A 17,851-nucleotide genomic window follows, 5' to 3' on the forward strand; every position below is an offset into this window, starting at 1 on the left:
GCAACAATGAATGAATGGAATTCCAAAATCTCTGTAGATGTTCATTGAAATGAAAAATAAACAAACTAAATTAATTAAAAAAAAAACAACCAACTGGAGTTCTCTCAAAATTCAGCTTGAAATGTAAATATATTATCCATGTATCACTTTACTTTTTGTAATGCATTTTGTATACAGTTCAGAGAAGCCCCTCTTTGCAGACAGAGGAACTTTGGTGGTAAATTCCATTATAGAAGGTCAGTGATTTGAATCTACTCTCCAGTCCTCAGGAGGGAGATGAGGCAGTCTCCTCCTCTAAAGATTGATGGCTGTGGAGACCTGCTGATGGCATGTCATTATGAATCCAAGTGCATAACTCAGCAACAGATGTGTCCAGAGGAAGTGCAATCAGGGTGCTTCTCAGAGGCAGTGATGGGGACACTGTCTCACAGACTTTGACATGTTAGGAGGAGATAGTCCTTTCAAAAGACACACTGAGAAGGTTCTGGAAGCTTGCAAACACTTTAACTCATCTTAAAGGTGTCAGAATTTAAAAAAAAAATAAATAAATACGGACAGACAGACAGACATGCTGGGAAAGGTAGAGCCTCAACGAAAGAGAGGAAGACCCTCCATAAGCTGAACTGACACAGTGACTGTAACATTGGGCTGGAAGACGGCAGAGGTCAGGAGGATGGCGCAGGTCAGGACAGGCTTCAGGTCTGTGCTTTGTGTGGCTGCTACGAGTTGTAGTCGACTCGACAGCACCTACCCTTAAATATAGGTCTCATCTTCTTGAAACTGTTCACTCAGAGATCACCATTTTGCACAATAGTAGTTTATTTCTTAATTTTTGTTCTCATCCTTTTCCCCCCCCATCATTGAAAAACAAAAGCCATTGCCATGGAGTCAGTTCTGACTCGTGACCCTTTGGGGAGAGTTGAACATCCTTCCCATGGGGTTTCCAGGGCAGCAATCTTTATGGAAGCTGACTGTGCATCTAAGAACTGGGCATTAAATAAGGATGACAGAAGAACAATCAATGACTTTGAGCTGCAGAAAAGCACAGAATATTCCATGGACTGCCAAAAGAACAAGCAGATATGTCTTGGAGAAAGTGCAGTTAGAGTGCTCCTAAGAGGCAAAGACGACAAAGCTTCATCTCACATATATTTTGGGCGTGTTCATAGAAGAGGCTATTCCTTGGAGAAGGACATCCTGCTTGAAAAGGTCGGTAAAAGAGAGGAAGACCCTCAGTGAGATGGGCTTAAGCAGTGACTGTAGTTATCTGCTTGAGTATGTCAGAGATGATGAGGATGACACAGGTTAGGACAGCATTCAGATCTGTTGTCCATAGGGTCACTATGAGTCTTACTCAATGGCGCCTAACAATAAGAATATGTATAGAGGGAACTATGGCAGCTTAGTGGTAACGAGTTGGGCTACCAGGTCAAAGGCACATGGTTCAAATCCCCCAGCTGCTGCAAGAGAAAGATGGACATTCTCTTTCCATGCAAGTTACAACCTCTGAAAACCTCCTGGAAGGTCTGCTATGAGTTGGTTCTGACTTGACGGTACATAAGAACAACATAAAATAAATGTATCTCTCCTTGACTATTTTGTCCATTATCAATTCAATTTTATATATATATAAAATCTTTTTAAAAGATCCTAAGGTAATTTTGGAGCCACCAGGTGGTACAGATGGTTAATGTACTTGACTTCTAAGCTTAAAGTTGGATATTCATATCCAAGAGGGTTCCTGGACTAAAGTCCAGGTGATCTGCTTTTGAAAAATCAGCCATTGAAACTCTGTGGAGCCCAGTTTTAGTTTGATGAACATGAGGTCACTGTGAGTCACTGTTAACAGCAGCTGGTTAAGTTTGATTCATCAAGATCTTTCTCCTAAGTGTGAGTTTCTTTTTTAGTGCTTGTTAGAGTGCCTCTTGAAAACATCACTCTTTCTACTAGTCTCTCTATGCCACCTCGTACTGGATTCCTGTTTTTAGTAGCATCTCCATGTCTATGATTGTTTAGGCTCAAAAATCTCAGTATTAGCCATCTTTAGGTCTTTCTGCATTTTCACTGTTTCCCATCCTGCCACTTACCAAGCCCTGTTTATTTTTCCCTTTAAATATCTTTGCTTCCTTCTTTTCTATTCTCACAGCCCTATTTATGAACTTTTGCATTTTTTTTAAAGATTATTGTGATAGTCACTTAGCTAGGTCTTTATATTTCAAGCTAGGTCTTTAGCTATAAGGTCATATTGTTACCAGAGTAACTTCCTAAAGCACATTCTGACATGTCACTCTCCTCTGACAACTTCCTGAACTATTCAGAATAAAATTAAGCATTTTAAAGTCTCCCTGCTATCTGCTTACTTTTCTGATGATGTACCTTATGTTCACACTTAACACTTTTTCTGAATACATCCTACATATCTGACCTCAGACCTTTCTTGAAGCTATATGGTGTGCCTCTCTTCTTTGACCATTCAGCTAAAAAGCCTCCTCAAAAAAACCCTTCCAAGATAAAACTTCTCAAAATAAATTCACCCCCGCTTCTCATCTCTGTTGGTATTTTAGACCTCTGACATAGCACTTAACATGCACCTTCTGTTCTTTGTTACAGTTACTTCTGCCATCTTTCTCTTTAACAAGATCGCAAGCTAATTCATTCCTTTCATGTAATGGCACATATAAATGTTCACTGAATTTAGTTTATTTCAACCCTTTCATTTTCTAGATGGAAAAATGGTAATCCAGGGAAGTCAGACAATGACAGAACCAGGACTGGCTGCCAGCTCTTCTGTCTTATAATTCATGAAATTTCCCCCCACAGCAACCTGTTAACATGTACACCCTATGACTGTTCAGTAGTTTGGACATTTCAGTACTGTCATATAGAACAGATGGTGGGGCCATGTTCAGGCTTCTTTCGTTTATGGGCTTGGGGTTTTGTGTGTGTGTGTGTGTGTGTGTGTGTTTTTATTTACGTTTTAAAATGTGTTTTAGCTGCTGTCTGTACATAAGAAAACCATGATGTATTTTTCTACTCTGTTTTCAGCTTCATGTTTCCAGTTGCAGGTGGAATAAGGCCTCCTCAAGGTATGTAATGACTTCGGTTTTGAACTTTTTTTTTTTTTACTGTTTTTGAAAGTAAGGATTTAATAGAAACTAAATTCTGTACAGCTGAGTAGAATGGCATGTTCCCACAGTTTTAAACTTATTTGATGATTACTCCTGAAATGTTTTTTTAAAAAATGTGTTAATTTGGGAGAGTAGTAAGTGCCACTTCCTCATTTCTCTCAAACTCACCTGAACATTCTGTTGACATCTCAGAGATGCAAAGAGACTTTTAGAATAAGAATATTAAGAGCAGATGACAAAAAATGAAATGACCTATCATTATTTCATGAGATCTTCCTCCTCCTAGTCTTCTGCTAGTTTTCAAATTCCAGCAGGCAGGTATCATGTTCCTTTATGATTGCTAGTATCTCCAACACCCAGCATATTGATGGTACATCATAGATCTCTGTTGATATTTGTTGAATGAATAAACTTTTTTAGTTCTATGTTGCCAGACTTTTCCTATAAGAATTTGGCCTTACTGTGAAAAACCACCCTTGTTTTTAACTTCAACTTGATGTATATCAGAGTAGAGTGATACTCCATAGGGTTATCAGTAGTCACTTTTTCAGAAATCAATTGCTAGGTCTTTCTTCCAAGGTTTCTTTGGGTGAGCTAAAGCCTCCAGCCTCTGGTTAGGAGCTGAGCATCTACCTTCACTGTTTTTACCACCCCGGGACCCCAGTCTTACACATAACCGTGCACAAAAAAAGCTTCACATATTCTGACTCAGTTTAACCTATGTAAGTCTTCATTTTATTCCCAGACACTTCTACATTAGGTAGAGGCTTTTCTTCTGGATTTTAGACAGAGGCCAAATTAAACTAATTCTTTCCTTGTCTTCAAGTCAGCAGTAGTGAAGAGATGTAATCTGGACCGGTGTTCTAATGCAGCTAGGACATGACACTGAAGGAGGGAAATATCTCTCCTCACCTCTCTTGCTTCTTTCTGTTCATTGCTTGTATCCCTACCCCCAAGATGCTTCTGAAAACTATTCCGTCTCTCACAGAGTATTGTTGACTGGTTATGAGAGACTTGCTAAAGATATACAGACTCCTAGGTCACCCGTTGGAGATGAAAGATAAAGAGCAGCTCAGTAGCAGATGATCAGGGTTCATACTGACTGTCTCCATTTATAATCAGCAGTGGAGGTTGAATTTCAGGTAAATTTTTCCAAGGGTTGGTTGTATTCTTTTCATTGTGTTCACATTTATGCATTATTTAAGTTGCCTGTCATTAAGCTGTGTCCCAGGTATAGATCAAGGGGTTTGAAAGCTTTTGGCCTTCAGAAAGGCACTACAAATTATGTGGTAATGGTCCTGGTTAATTATTTTGCTTTTTAGAAATTTGGAAGTAAAAAAGCTACACAGGGATTAAAGGAGTAGAATAAGAACAATATAGTTTTCTTCTGGAATTTGGAATTGGTTTTGAGATTTTTACTAAGTATGTTAGAATATATATTGAATGATGCAAGAAGCATTAAAAAAATGCAAAGAAAGTATACAGTCAATTGTATCGACTTGGTCACTCGACAGTTTCATGAGAGGAAGAAGTCCCAAGCTACACTGAAGACGCTGGTGAAAAACAGATCTCCAGGAATTCACAATACCAGTTGAGATCCTTCAGCAAATGCATAGCAGTATTTACTCAAAACCCTTGGTACCAGCAGCCAGGACATGAAAAGATGTGTTGCGATGGCAAAGTCGGCTGTTAGGGACCTCTCCAAGGTACTGAAGAGCAATGGTGTCACTCTGGAGACTAAGGTGCACCTGATATAGGCCATGGTCTTTGCAATCACTTGCTATGTGTCAGATAGTTGGACAATGACTAGGGAGGATAGAAGGAAAACTGATGCCTTTGAGCTGTGATACTGGAGAAGAGTATTGAATATACCATGGACTGCTAGGCAAACGAACAGGTTCATCCTAGAGAAGGTTAAACCAGGCTGCTCCATGGAGGCAAAGATTCTGAAGATTCACCTGACATACTTTGGACATGTTGTAAGGAGGGACCAGTACTTGGAGAAAGTCGTCATGCTTGGGAGGTTGGAGGGACAGCTCAGGAGAGAAAGACCCTCTAGGAGGTGGATTGATTCAGTGACTGGAGTGATTGGGATAGGTGTGTCAGAGACAGTGAGCTTGGCACAGGATAGAGCAGGGTTTAGGGCTATTGTATATAGGGTCACTGTGAGTCGCAGGTGACTCGACGGCACATAACAACAACATGCCAAGAAATGTGGGAGAAGGTATGGAATGAGGAATATCATTGCTAATGCCAGAGAGATCTTAACTGAAAACATAGAACACAAAAAAGATCCTTACCTTTTTTTTTTTAAAAAAAATGTTATTTTAGTAGGAAAAAAAAGATATTTACCTGTGTTTCCATCACTGCATAAAGACATTTGATTGTGTGGATCATAACAAATCGTGGATAACATTGTGAGGAATGGAAATTCCAAAACACTTAATGTGCTCATGCAGAACCTTTACTTAGAACAACTGTTCAAACAGAACAAGAGGATACTGTGTGGTTTAAGATTAGAAAAAGTTTGCATCAGTCAGAGTTTTATCCTTTACGATATTTTTTTCATTTGTTATGCTAAGCATACAATCCGAAAAATGGGACTATGTGAAGAATATGTTGACATGGTTCACTTCTTCAAATTCTATATATGAATAGGTATTTTTATATATATAGTTGATGGTGTTAAGTGCTGTTGAGATGAGTACAGCTCATAGTGAGGAGCAGATCTGAACCCTGTCCTCGTCAACTCTAACACGCTTGAGCCAATTAGAGTAATCGTTGTATCAGTCCATCTTGTCTCTCTTTTGTTGATCCTCTGCCTTTCCATGTATGATGTCCCTTCCCAAGGAATGGACTCTCTTCTAACAACATGCCCATTGTATGTGAGACAAAGTTTTGCCTTCTTTGTCTCTAAAAGCATTCTGGTTACACTTTCTCCAAGACATGTTTGTTTGTTTTAACAGTACATGGGATAGTCAACACTCTTCTCCAATACCATGACTCAAAGGCATTAACTCTTCTTCTGTCATCCTTATTTCTTTTCTAGCTCTCAGATACATAGCAAGTGATTGGAAAGACTGTGGCTTGACTCAGACACACCTTAGTCTTTAATTTTATATCATTGCTCTTCAGGACTTTGGAGAGGTTTCTGACAGCAGACTTTCCCAGTACTGTATACACCATAGGGTGCTTTGGTGTCTTAGTGGTAAGGAATTGAGCTGTCAACTCAACGGTTATTCTGTAATGAGGACTGGAATCATCTGAAGGCTTGATAGTGCTGGAAGATCTTCTTTCAAGAAAGCAAATTCATGCTGCTTTTTGCAGGAGGCCTCAGTTCTGTACCACATACGTATTTTCATGGAATTGCTTGAATATTCTCCTAGCATGGCAGTGGCTTTCCCCAGAACATGTTGTCCTTAGAGTATGTCAGGAGGAAGCTGCAGTGTCTTTTAATAACCTACCTTCAGAAGTCAGACACCATCATTTCCACCGTATCCTATTGGCTCACCCTGTCCATTGTGGGAAGAGACAACATAAATGTGTGAATACCAACAGGCAAAAGTCATGTAAAGCTATCTTGATGGCTAAATACCATAATTAAGCCACACCGTTTGACATATTTTATCAGACAGGTATGCAGATAAAGTTTTGTAACTTGTCCAAGATCATACAACTATTTGAAAGAGCTGTAATTCAACTTGAAAATTTTCTAAGTGCATCTTCCACTAAATGGTACTCCCTTCTAGTAATGAGCCCTTTATGTACTTACGGTCTTAAGAGAGTGAACTTTAAAACACATTAACTTCAATGATGCTTTTTCTGTTTTTCAGCTGGTCTGATGCCTATACAGCAACAAGGATTTCCTGTGGTCTCTGTCATGCAGCCTAATATGCAAGGCATGATGGGAATGAGTTACAGCTCTCAGATGTCCCAGGGACCTATTGCCATGCAGGTACTTGTTTCTCTAGGTTACTGTTTAACAGTTCATGTTTTATTGTTACAGTTCTTGTTTATTGTTATGTTTCTCCATACTAAAAGCTTAATATTATATTTAGAAATAAGTATAAACCACTTCTTAGGTGACACTCTTCAAAAGGAAATAAAGAGAAGTTCATAAGAGTAAGAGAAAAGAAGAAAAAAATGTTTAGGGAAAATGTGGTGTTTTCTTTATTTGGATATTGACTTAAACAAGTTTAAAATGATCTTTTGGAAAATGTAGGGACTTTTCCACGAAGTAGCATTGTTAGAGAAAGAAGCACTGTTTTCATGAAGGAAGCAGTGTCCTTGCTTTCAATGCTCAGAGCTCTGGATGCTTTTTGTTGTAGTTGACAGATGCTGTGGAGTTGGCCCCAAGTCCTAGCAACCCTCTGTACAACAGAACAAATCCCTGCCCGGTCCTGCTCCCTCCACAGTCTGCTGGGCTCAAGCCAGCTGTAGCAATCACTGTCAGCCCATCTCAGCAGTCTTCCTTCTGCTTTATAAATCATGATGATTTTTTCCTCAGAATTGGTCCCTCCTGATACAGATCCAAAGTATATGAGACAGTGTCTCACTGTCTGTCCTTCTAAGGATCATTCTCTCTGCACTTCTTCTAAGACAGGATTTGTGTGTTCTTTTGACATTCTTGGCCAACACCACAATTCAAAGACAGTGATTCTTCTTTGATCTTTCTTACTTATTTTCCAATTTTTGTGCATGCCTATAAGGCAATTGAAAGGAAATACGATGGCTTGGGTCAGGTGTACCTTGATCCTCAAAAATGAAAATTGGTGATTTTGAATCCACCAGCAGCTGCCTAGGAGAAAGATGGGCAGTCTCCGCATGTGCAGTTTACAGCCTCCACAGGTTCCACCTTGAAGGAGAGTTAAATTTGAGTTGATCTTCTTTGAATCTTTGATAATACATTCTTTTATTATATATCTTCAACTTTATTTAATTTGAGTGAAAAGTTATAAATCCTATTGGTTTTTTATTCAGTCATTCATACACATTTTATAACATTAATCAGAAATGATAATCACAGTGATTAACATTGAGCTCTGATGGCTTAGTAGTGAACAGTTGCACTGCCAGCCCAGAGGCCTGTGGTTTGAGTCTACCAGCTGCTCTGCGAGAGAAGGATGGGCAGTTTCCTCCTGTGCTCTTTAGTGCCTCTGAAAACCCACTGGGCGGTCAGCTGTGAGTCACTTCTGACTCGACAGTACATAACAACCATACAGTTAATTAGTGAAATTAGAATTCAAATGTCTAATCAACTCTGTTGGCCTAGTGGGTACGGTGTTACAATGCCAACTCAAAGGCAAGCAGTTTGGACCCATCAGCTGCTCCTCAGAAGAAAGATAGGTAGTCTCCTCCCATGTGATATACAGCCTCTGAAAATCCGCTGGAGGGTTGGCTTTGAGAAGTTCCAACTCATGGCAATGAGTTGAGTTGTATGTCGCCTTCCCCTTCACTCACCTTAATCTGTTCGTTACTACTCCTCTCTCCCTCTCTTTCCATACCTGCTAACCACTCAAAAAGGAGCCTATTTGCGTATAAACCTTTTCCTAGCTTTTTATAATAGCGGTCTTCAACTGACTGACTTGACTTAGCATAGTGTCCTCTGGATACATCAGTGTTATGCAATGTTTCATGAAAATTCAAAATTGAGGAAAATGTTCTTAAAAATTTAAGGTAGTTACAGTTTTCCTTTATGTAGTTGAAAGGAGAAATTTTGTTTTTTTAAACTTTGGTCTGTTTCTTCTAGGCAGGGATACCAATGGGACCAATGCCAGCAGCAGGAATGCCTTATATGGGACAAGCGCCATTCCTGGGAATGCGTCCTGCAGGCCCACAGTACACGCCCGACATGCAGAAACAGTTTGCTGAAGAGCAGCAGTAAGAGATCTCTAGGGTTCAAGGAAAATGACAATACATAATCATGTTGTTCTAAAACTTATCAGATATCTTCTAATTGTAGTTTATATACAAAAACAGTCAAGTTGCTTTTAATCTTTTAAAACTACTTTCACAGTAAGTTTATGACCAGAAGAGACCATAGACATCCTCTAACTCAGCGTTGTTTCACATCTATAGGAACTTAAGTGGTTTGCAGTCGGCCACTAACCTAGGGTTCTGGCTCACCAAGCAGCTCCCCAGAAAAGAGGCCTGGCAATCTCCTTCCATAAAGAAAATTCCAAGGCACAATTACAGGCGATAGCGTATGTGGTGGCCATGAGTCACAGTCCGCTCATTGACATCTAGTTTGAGTTTTGTTTCTTTTATATCTAGGCAAGTAAGGTCTAGAGAAACAAAGGAATTTGTCAATCAAAGTGTATTAGTTTCTTAGTGCTGCTGTGATAGAAATACGACAAATGGGTCAATTAAGAAATAGGAGCTTATTTTCTCGCAGTTTAAGTGATGACGGTCTGAATTTAGGATGTTGTCTCTAGAGGACAGCTTATTCCATCCACTGTGGAAGAAAATCTTTGTATAAGCTTTGTAAATACTCAGCATTCCTTGAAGATCTCAACATGGCATCTGTTCCCCCCCCCCTTCTGTGCCTACTTTGCTTTTTTATGTATCTCAAAAGTGACTGGCTGCCCACGTTTTATTTTGGTTAGCAGCTGAGTGCTTAATGGCTGCCTTATCAGGGCTGCTTAATCTTAAACTTACTGTTGTAAGACATAGCTTACAATGATGTGGTCTTTTTACCATAACAAAACCTAATTACCACATGAGATTGCAGCCACACACATGAGGTTTTAAATTGCAATACATGTTTTATGGGGATACAATTCAATCCACAACAGTGTTACAAAGTTACTAGCAAAGGCTGGACCCAAAAAGATAAGGGCCTCCTGATTCCCGGATCATTTCATATGAGGTCTTTCCCTCATAGGAAACCACCTTCGCAAGTGGACTTTACTGTTTTTGTATGCAGTGGTGCAAAGAGTATTTCTGTTTTTGTTTGTTTGTTTTCCTGTCTGGTTTTTTAGAGTATTTTTATCCCCCTGTTTATAACATTTTATTACATCAGATGAGTGAGGGCTTTGGGTACAGTGAGGCATACTCAATCCTTCTTGGCAGCCACCTTCCTCATGGTGGTCAGGACATTGCTGAGTTTTTCTCACCTCCTCTTGGCCTTTTCTTGACGAAGTTAAGGGCCCTCTTGTCTTTGGAGACCTTGAGCAGCTCCACGACATGATGCTCGTAGGGTGCAAAGCCACATACCTCCCAGATATGTCCCACTCAAACTTGGTGTGTTTGGTGAGGTGCCTGTGACAGCTTCTACACCTTAGCTTGCTCACATTCTTGGTTACTTTGTGGTCCTTGTTGAGGCCCATGGCCATGGGGAGGCACACAGCCATGTTTTTGTTGTTGTTATGTGCTGTCAAGTTGCCTGCAACTCATAGTGGCACTATGTACAACAGCTCTATGTACAAGAAGCCTGCCCTGTCCTGAGCGAGTCTCACTGACTCCGATACACCTACCCCCATTGCCCCAGTCACTGTATCACTTCATTACATCCGGGGTCTTTCTCTCCTGCTTGTACAGTACAGCTGCTGTGGTAGAAGCAAGATTACTTTTTTATGAAAAATGTCTCTGCTCCTGGAAAATTAGATAGGAAAAAAAATACAAGTATTACTTAGGTAAATAATTTTTAGACATATTTAGATATTTGAGATTAGTGAAATTTTCATTACTTAGTGAAATGGAATTCTCATAAGAATAAAATTAGATATATTAGCAGTGGAGGGAGTTCATAGGTCTACAAGTGCAAAATGATAATTGCTGAAACCATTAGTAAAAATAGATTGATAAACACTGAAGCTTTTTCCTCACTAGATTGTTTTTCCTACAGAAAACGTTTTGAACAACAGCAAAAACTCTTAGAAGAAGAAAGGAAAAGACGCCAGTTTGAAGAGCAAAAACAAAAGCTCAGACTTCTGAGTAGTGTGAAGCCCAAGGTAATGGATCCATCCTCTCCCCTATTTGTTCCTCTTCTCATTTTTCAGTGCTGAGACAGAGGTCCAAGCTGAGGCTTTAGTTGATTCCTTTTGGTTTATCTTGTCCTGAAGTGAAAGAATTTTTATTTTCTGGTAAAGATACCATACTGTTGAAAGTGGGTCCACTTGTCAGCCACTGTCTCCTCAGCTCATTTTACTACCAGAACAGTGCTTGTAATCTTTACTTGTCAGTCCCAAACTTGGTGTTGTGTGCTGTGGATCCAAACTCATTGCCACCCTGCAGGACAGAGACATACCTTACTCTTCAGAACAACTGATGAATCCATCAATGAAACCATGTTTGGTGAGCGGCTGAGAGCTTAATGGCTGCACTATCATAGCTGCTTAATCCAGAACTTACTGTTGTGAAAGTGAATTTCTCTTTTTTTAAAAAAAAATTCTTTTTAATATTTTGTGCAAGTTTGTATAGTGATTCATTTTCTAATCAATACTTCATACAAAGCTTGTCTTTCTGTTTCCTCCCTAGAATTCTTGTTCTCGTTTGTCCAGTTTCCCCATCCCTCTCTGTCTTCTCATTTTTCAAATACAGTTCATTGTTCTAAGGAGCCTGTCCTCTGCTGGTGTTACTGTTTGTTTTATACACTCTCACCTACTGGCTTAATGTTGGCCTCCTGAAGTATCAATTTTTTTAAACTTTATTTTATTATTTTTGTGTGTACCATCAAATTGGATCTTACTGGTACAGGAGGAGATTGCCCCTCCTTCTCCAGCAGAGCATTTGATGGATTCGAACCGTGCATCTCTGTGATTGCAGTGCAGTTTCTTGCCACAAGGCCACCAGAGCTCCCTGCTCCAGAAATATCTTAAGATGAGTTTCTATTTCTTTTCTTAAAATATTTATAAATGAATTTTTAGTATTTTTACATTCTGTGGAATATAATTATATTTTTATACATTTATCAATGCCTTTTGACTTGGGTCATTCATTTTAGTAAAAATGTTATAAGTACACTGATATTTTCACTCTTCATTTGAGAGGGTTTAGAGAGAGGCAAAAAAAAGTAAATTATTAAACCAGCAATTCTTTGTTGTCTCTTAGACAGGAGAGAAGAGTAGAGATGATGCTTTGGAAGCCATTAAAGGAAACTTAGATGGGTTTTCTAGAGATGCTAAGATGCACCCAACTCCAGCATCGCACCCCAAGAAACCAGGTAGCTTTCATTTTAAGAGACTTTAAAATTTTCTTTTCTTTTCTTTTCTTGAAGATTATGGGCCTTTGAAGGTTACTTATGGCCTTTTCTTAAACGTGATTATGATGTAATTTACCATATATATGTGTTAAGAGTCCAACCACTGCTTGTCTGTCACTTTGTCTTACTGTGGTGGCTTGCATATTGAGTTGCTGCTGGAAGCTTTGACACTGTAGTATTGCGCGTACCAGCAGGATTACTTATAGCAGATAGTTTTCAGCAAAGTTTTCAGAGTAAGAGAGACTAGAAGAAGGACTTGATGAATTACCTTTGAAAAAATTGACCAGTGAACTTGTAAATAGAAGTGAAACATTTTCTAATACAGTTCAGAAGATGATCCCCTTGGTTTGGAAGGTGCTCAGAATACACCTGAATCCTCATAGTAGACCTAGGTGCTGCCTTTCCAAATGAGAGTCAGTATTAATTACTTAAGTCTTAGTATCTTCTTTTTCTGATGTGGCATTACTCAAAATTAGAAGAAACAGTACATCTATCTATTAATAATTGAAACATGGAATATATGAAGTGTGAACTTAAAAAATTGACAGTTGAAAAAATAAAATTAATTGCTCAAAGATGGATAACAACCTAGGCATTAGTGAACTGATGTGGACTGCTGTTGACCATTTGGAATTGGATAATTATATGGTCTACTATGCCAGGAATGACAAATTGAAGAGGAGCATTATATTCATTATCAAAAAAGAGCATTTCATGATCTCTTCTGAAGTAAAACTCTGTCAGTGATAGGATAACATCAGTATACCTGCAATAAAGATCAGTTAATATGAGGACTATTCAGTTTATGTACCAACTACTAGTGACAAACTCTCTCAGTTCTGTTGAGTTGGAACCAACTCATAGACCTGTAGGTTTACATAGGATTTACTTCGTACTTGAGATTGCCTGTCTTTCTCCCTTGGAGCCTCTTGTGCATCTGAACTGCACCAGTCCCTAGGAACTATGCCACCAGCCCTCCCCTTATGACAGAGATAAAGGATCTTTGCCAACTTCTGCAATCTATAATTTATCAAACATACAGTTAGGATAGACTGATAAATAGTGGTGATTGGAATACTGAAATTGGAAACAAAAGCAAAGGATTGGTAGTTAGAAAATACAGTTATTGGTGATAGAAATGAAGCTGGGGAGGGTATGATAGAATTGTATAAGATCAACAACTTAGCCATTGGAAATAACCTTTTCAACAGTTTAACTACAACTGTATTCATGGACTTCACCAGATGGAATAAAATTAACTAGTTGTGGAATAAAGATGATGGAGAATCTCACTATCATCAGTCAGAATAAGGCCAAGGTCTGAATACAGAGCAGACAATAAGTTGCTTATATGCAGATTCAAGTTGAATGTGAAGAAAAAATAAGTCTATAAGAGCCAAGGCATGGACTTCAGTATATTCCATCTGAATTTAGAGACCATTAGATTTGACCCACTGAACACTAATAATCAAAGGCCAGACAAGTTGTGGGATGACATCAAGGGTATCTTACGTGAAAAAAAGCAAAAGGTCATTAAAAAGACAAGGAATAAAAACCGGAATGGATGTCAGAAGCGACTCTGAAACTTGCTCTTGCACATTGAGTGGCTAAAGCAAATGAAAGAAGAGCTGAACAGAAGATTTCAAAGCCTGACGGGAGAAGACAAGGTAAAAAATTATAATGAAATGTACAAAGACCTGGATTTAGCAAACCAAAAGAGAAGAACACACTTAGCATTTCTCAGGCTAAAAGAACTAAAGAAAAATTCAAGCCTCGAGTTGCAACCTTAAAAGATTATGTTGGCAGCATATTGAACAATGTAGGAAACATCAAAAGAAGATGGAAGGAAAGGGCATTGACCCTGTACCTAAAGGAATTGATTGACAGCCAGCCATTTCATATGATAGCTTATAATTAAAAACTGGGGAAAGTCCAGGCTACACTGGCAAAAAAAGAAGACAACACTAGGAATTGGCAGAATGTTAATTGAGATGTTTTGAGATCCAAAACAACTAGATGCAATTCTGGTGGCACTTACTTTACGGTATACCACGACATCTGGACAACCAACTGGAAGAGACCTTTGTGTGTACTCATTTCAAAGAAAGATTACTCAACAAAATACAGAAATTATTGGATGATATCATTAATATACACGTAAAGTTTTGTGGAAAGTAACTTAAAAATGGTTGTATCAATAGAGTATCTCTGAAAGTTCAAAGCAGATTCAGATGAAGACATGGAATAAAAGATATCATTGCTTATTTCAAATGGATTTTGGCTGAAAACAGAATATATGGCTTTGCTTAGTTGACTATGCAGAAGCATTTGACTTTGTGAATCATAACAAATTATGGATAACATTGCAAAGAATTAGAATTCGAGTGTGCTTAACTGAACTCATCAAAAAACTTTACATAGACCAAGAAGCAATTGTTCAAACAGAATAAAGGATTATTTTGTTATTTTTATCAGGTAAGGTGTGCATTTCTGTTGTATCCTTTTGTCATACTTACTCATCCTGTATACTGAGCATAAAATCAGAGAAGCGGAACTATATGAAGAAGAAGAACTTGGCATCAGGATTAAAGAGAATTCATTGATTGCCTAACATGAAGAGAACTTGAAGGACTTACTTAATGCACATCAGAGACTACAGCCTTTAGTGTGGACATAAAAATCCTGACCACTGGACCAGTAAGTAAAATGATACACAGAGAAAAGATTGAAGTTGTAATTTTACTTGAATCTGTATTCAGCACCAATGGAGACAGCATCCAAGAAATTAAATGGGAAAATACATACTACAAAAGACTTCATTAAAGTGTAAACAGCAGAGATGTGGCTTTGAGAACTCACATGCTCCTGACATAAACCATGGCATTTTCAGTCACCTCATCTGCATGGACAAGCCGAACAATGAGTACAAACAACCAGAGTTGATGCCTTTGGATTATGAGTTGATTATACAATGGAATGCCTGAAGAACGAACATATCTCTTCTTTAGTTAGGAAAATGTAGAGCCAGAATGCTCTTAAAATGGACAGTGGTGAGATTCATCTCATGTACTTTTGACTTGTTCTCAGGAGGAACCAATTTCTGGAGAAGGACATCATGCAGGGTAAAGAGAGGGTCAGCAAAAAGAAAACGAGTCTCAAAGAGATGGATTGACAGTGATGGTGGGCTCAAAATAGTAATTGTAAGGATAGTGCTGAATCAACGTGACAGCACCTAACAAAAGCAAGGGGAAAATAAAAGGTGGTTTTGGAGACAGAAAGGCTGGGAACTCTTTTTTAAATGCTTTAAGACTAAATTTTAAGATCCTAGTTAGAGACATACTGGAAACTTCTGGGCTTGCTTCAGGGGAAAAAAAATCTACTTAGCACGAAGTGGTTAACTAGAAGAATGTTGATTGGACTCATGAGATTATTTGAATACCAAAACATCAATTTCTTAACAATGAGGAATTCTCATTGTTAAATTATAGCTGTTTGTCCAAATAAATGGCCCTTTATGTGGACAAAGGAGCCCTTGGGTAGTGTGAACAGTTAAGTGCTTAACTTTTTTTTTTTTTTTAAAATTTTATTATTTTGTGTGTGTCTGTACCGTCAAATCAGATCTGACAGGTACAGGAGGAGATTGCCCCTCCTTTTCCAGCAGAGCATCTGGTGGATTTGAACCACATATCTCTGGGCTTGCAGTGCAGCTTCTTGCCAGTAGGCCACCAGAGCTCCCCTAAGTGCTTAACTTTTAACTAAAAGGTTGGAGGTTTGAACCAACACAGAAGCAGCACTGGCACAGAGGACAGGCCTGGAGATCTGCTTCTGAAAGGTCACTGCCTTGAAGGCTCTTTAAAGTAATTGTATAATAAACATCATGAGTTGGAATCAACTTGATGTAAGTTGACAACAACAACAGTATAAATTGAGCAGTGCTTGTCCTAACAAATGACTATCTTTTCTACTCTTTTTTTCCTAGATTCTACACAAGGTCCACTTTTAGTATTAATTTCCAATATCTACTTCTAAATAATTTCTGACCCATTTGTAATTTCCACCTTATTAAATGATTTAATATTGACCCATTCTTTGTAGCAAGTGACTCTAGATATTCCTTCCATCTCTCATCTTCTTTTCTAGCCTATGTCGTTCACTATTTAACCCTTGAAATCCTTCAGTAGTGCAGCTTGATTGGGGCTTAAAATTTTTTCTTCATTGCTTTGAGCTTGAGAAATCCTGTATGTATTCTACCTTTGGTTTTCTAAGTCTTTGTACTCTTCAACATAATACATTGTTTTTCCATCTGCCCTTTGAACTTTTCTGTTTAATTCTTTTGCTTCATCAATTCTTCTATTTACTTTAGCTAGTCTGTGTTCAGGAATGGATTTTAGAGCTCTTCTGACATCCATTTTTGTTTTTCCTTTCTTTCCTGTCTTTTTAAATCTTTACTTTCTTCATCTACGATGCCCTTGATGTCATCCCACTTATTTGGTCTTTAGTCATTAGTATTCATTGGGTCAAAATTATTCTCAAGACAGTCTTTAAATTAAGATGACATATACTCAAGTTCTTAATTTGGCTCTTATGGACTTGTTTTCATTTTCTTCAGCTTGAGCAATTGATGATCTTTTCCAAAATCAGTCCCAGTTTGTTCTATCTGATAACCTTGAGATTTTTCCATTTTTTTTCTTTCCATAGATATAGTTGATTTGTTTCCTCTCTGTTGCATCTGATGAAATCCATGTGTAAAGTCAGAGCTCATATTGTTCAAACAGGTATTTGCATTGAAGAAGCCATTGGTCTTGCAAAATTCTATCACTTTTCTCTGGCATCCTTTTTCTCACCAAGGCCTTATTTTCCAACTACCAATCCTTCATGTTTATTTCAGGAATTGGAAAAATCTTCGATTTCTTCATCTTGGTCATTAGTGTTTGGTATATAACTACGTAATAGTCATATTAACTGATTTTTATTGTACCTTTGCAAGCTCTGGTGGCTTAGGGGATAGGGAGCTGTGCTTCCAACCCAAAGGCAGAAGGTTTAAGTCTACCAGTTACTCTGAAGGAGAAAGATGGGGTTTTTTTCCTCCCACGCAATTTACAGCCTCAAAATCTGCTGGAGGATCAGCTGTGAGTTGGTTCTAGCTTCTGGAAAACCTGTTGAGGGAGTCAACAATAAGTCAGTTCTGTCTCCATGGCAATGAGTTTTTTTGAGTTTTGAGACAGTTTGGTGTTTCAGAATATATCTTTAAATGTTCTTTTTGATAATGGATATGTTATCGTTTCTTTTCAATTTGTAATTACCATTACATATACACTACTGCAGTACCAGTAATAACTAACAGTAACCTTCATAGATGCACAAATAGACATGCAAGCTGAACTAGTGTGGGAAGGTGAATGGGACTATTCCCTTAAGTATATGTAAGTTGATAGTGGTATTCACTAACAACCAGAGCCAAGGAAGAAGAGATAGAAGATTTTTACCAGCTTTTACAATCGGAGATTGATCGAACATGCAA

General features: G+C 38.4%; 1 protein-coding gene across 5 annotated transcripts in view; it reads left to right on the forward strand.

Annotated features, from left to right (window-relative positions):
* The window catches only part of SYNRG (synergin, gamma), an 82,970-nt gene that overhangs the window by 7,699 nt on the left and 57,420 nt on the right, over positions 1-17,851 (forward strand). For all 5 annotated transcript variants that reach the window (XM_006881376.1, XM_006881377.1, XM_006881378.1 and 2 more), the window contains exons 2-6: positions 3,046-3,086; positions 6,962-7,083; positions 8,878-9,008; positions 10,975-11,080; positions 12,180-12,291. In XM_006881376.1, the coding sequence (XP_006881438.1) occupies positions 3,046-3,086; positions 6,962-7,083; positions 8,878-9,008; positions 10,975-11,080; positions 12,180-12,291 (512 nt within the window). The remainder of the gene's footprint in view (positions 1-3,045; positions 3,087-6,961; positions 7,084-8,877; positions 9,009-10,974; positions 11,081-12,179; positions 12,292-17,851) is intronic.

The sequence above is a fragment of the Elephantulus edwardii genome, unplaced genomic scaffold, assembly GCF_000299155.1.
Source record: "Elephantulus edwardii isolate Elephantulus edwardi_28Jun2011 unplaced genomic scaffold, EleEdw1.0 scaffold00015, whole genome shotgun sequence".
NCBI lineage: Eukaryota > Metazoa > Chordata > Mammalia > Macroscelidea > Macroscelididae > Elephantulus > Elephantulus edwardii.